Here is a 2,344-nt window from a genome sequence, read left to right as displayed (position 1 = left end):
GATCTAGGGGGGAGCCGAGCGCGGGCAGACTGCGGCACCGCGGCGCCTCCGCCCGGCCCCCCGCCGCCGCCGCCGGCCGCTCCGCCCCGGGGAGCCGCTGCTCCGGGGTCCCCGCCGAGGCCATGCTGGGTCCGGCGGCGGCCTCAGAGGAGCCCGGCCGGCTCCATCGCTGCCGTGCGTCGAGTCCGCTGAGGGGCCCGGCGAGAGCGCAGCATAGCGATGAGGGGAGGAGGGAGGGGAGGGGGGTGGCCCTAGCCGCGGCCGCCGGCCGCCCCGCCGCACGTGTCAGCCAAACTCCTTTGTGGCTCCATCCACCCTCAGTCTCGCTCGAGGGGCCGCCCGCCCGCCGGGGCGCCCGCGCTGCCGGCGGCTCCCGCTCCCCGTCGCCGCATGCCCGCGGCGCCGCGCTCAGCAGCCGCCCGCCGGGGCCCCGCGGACAGCCTGTCCGCCGCGGGGCAGCGCCGCCCGCTCCGCCGCCCGCATCCTCCTCTCCTCGCCGCCGACGCCGGTGACGGAGCTCCGGGGGGTCGCTGCCGATCTGCGGGGCGGAGAGCAAGCACGGGAGGTCAGCGGCGTCGGCCCCAGCGGCCCCGTCCCTCCCCGCCGCCCCGGCCTCTGCCCGCCCGACCCCGCGGTCTGCGCTGAGCTCCGGGGAGCGCCTCTGTCCCCGTCCCCGCGGGGGCTGGATCACGGCAGCGCCCCGGGGACCGCGCGTCCTTGGGGACGGCACATGGATTTACATAAGAGCTGGGGCGGCCTCGGCCAGAGCGCGACCCTTTTATTTGGCGCCGGATGCGACAGCCAAAGGTCGCCGTGCCAAGCCTTTTATTTTCTAGCCTAAAAATAAATGCGCTGAAATAAATACTCCGCTACAACTCGGCGGCCCGGGGAGCGGCGGCAGGCGGAGGGAAGGGGAACAAAGCAGGAGCCGGGCAGCGGCGGCGGCGGGCACCCCGGGACCCGGCAACCCGGGGCCGACCTCGCCGCCCCAGCTCGCTCGGGTGCTCCCCGGGACCGCCGGGTGCAGAGCGGTGCCCAGACATCCCTACCCCGGCAGCGGAACACGCCTTTTGCCTCCTTTGTCCGCTTTTGTCTCCCCGCCGCCTCCTGCTCGCTGCGGCCCCGCGGAGGGGTGGGCGGGGGAGGCAACGGCACCCGGGCAACCGCGCCCCGGCGGCGGATCTCCCCCACCCCCAGAGGCTCGCCAGCGGGCAGGGCGGCGGAGCCGGCGGGGCGCTCCGGGCTCTCCTCCCGGCCGCTGCGAAGAAAAACGACGGGACTACTCACCGAGCGTGCGGCGCCGGGGGCGGCCGGCCCGGGCCCTGCGCCCCCGCCCCGCCTGTCACCCAACGCCGGGTCCCCTCGGCCGCCTCCGCCTCCCCGGGCGCCGGAGCGCAGGCGCGCCCGCCGCAGCCGCCGGGCCGGGCGATGCCGCCGGGCGCTCGCGTGCCCTCCGAGCTGCCCTACCGGCCCGCGGTTACCCGGCTGCACTCCCTCGGCACAGAGGCCGTGAGCCCGGCGGCGGGGCACGCCTTGGGGTCTGCCCGGTCGGTGCCCTTGCTCAGCCGTGGAACTGCTGAGGGCTGCAACTCCTGGCTGAGAAAGTCCGCGGAGCGCCACGGTTGGCAGCCCCGGGCGGCGTGTAGGATGCTTGGGATGGTGTTGCATCGCCTTGTGTAAAAGGCGGAAATACTCGTAAGACGGGACCTCAAATACATCGTCTGCTGAAAAGTGAGAAGTACTAAGGGATGATTTAAAAAATTTTTGTCTTAAGGAAAATAGATCACCTGATGATCCTTTTTGTCCAGGAACTTATCTGCAATGCAAACCATCTTCAAAACGGAGCACTTGCAAAATATGGGAAAAGTAGTTCGGAATTAAGTCCTCATAAAGTTTTCTCCTAATCCCCTTTCTTAGGTTTTTGTTGTGTCTTGAATTGCACTGGTTTGTTTTGCTCTCAGGTCCTTGTATGTAAAGTCCTAGTAGCAGAATAAGACTAAATAGTCCTGCAAATTATTTGTTGTGACGTGCTGGAGTGTGAACTATTGAGATATTTGTCTTTTCCATAAAATAATGCAAAGCAATACACCAAAGAAGCATAATAACGTACACATTTCTGAATAGTTAGTGCTCTTCTGGCAGGATGGAAGATTTACCATTGATTTGTTCTCTCCTTTTTTTTTTTTTTTTTTTTTTTTTTTTTTTTAAACTTATTTATAGTCTGGATCAATAAGATCATTCCATATCATATTCATGAAAGATACCATCTTCAAGTTTTCTGAAGCTGTTATCCAGAGGTATTTTGGTACCTCTTTGTACTCACTTAACACTCCAACTGCTCAAA

The 2,344-nt window shown here is 64.5% G+C and overlaps 1 protein-coding gene across 1 annotated transcript in view; it reads right to left on the bottom strand.

Moving 5' to 3' along the window:
• The window catches only part of SLCO5A1 (solute carrier organic anion transporter family member 5A1), a 69,795-nt gene extending 67,916 nt beyond the window's left edge, over positions 1-1,879 (bottom strand). Inside the window, exons 1-2 of the mRNA XM_041464369.1 lie at positions 1,288-1,879; positions 1-538 (exon numbers count right to left, since the gene is read on the bottom strand). The exon at positions 1-538 is cut by the window's left edge and continues 807 nt beyond it. Of these exons, the coding sequence (XP_041320303.1) occupies positions 1-538; positions 1,288-1,668 (919 nt within the window). The 5' untranslated portion in view covers positions 1,669-1,879. The remainder of the gene's footprint in view (positions 539-1,287) is intronic.
• Between the last annotated feature and the right edge of the window lie 465 nt (positions 1,880-2,344).

Source organism: Pyrgilauda ruficollis, unplaced genomic scaffold, assembly GCF_017590135.1.
Source record: "Pyrgilauda ruficollis isolate IOZ18807 unplaced genomic scaffold, ASM1759013v1 scaffold18, whole genome shotgun sequence".
Taxonomy (NCBI): Eukaryota; Metazoa; Chordata; class Aves; order Passeriformes; family Passeridae; genus Pyrgilauda; species Pyrgilauda ruficollis.
The sequence above is the reverse complement of the archived record's forward strand: the minus strand, read 5'-3'. Positions and strand labels throughout refer to the sequence as shown.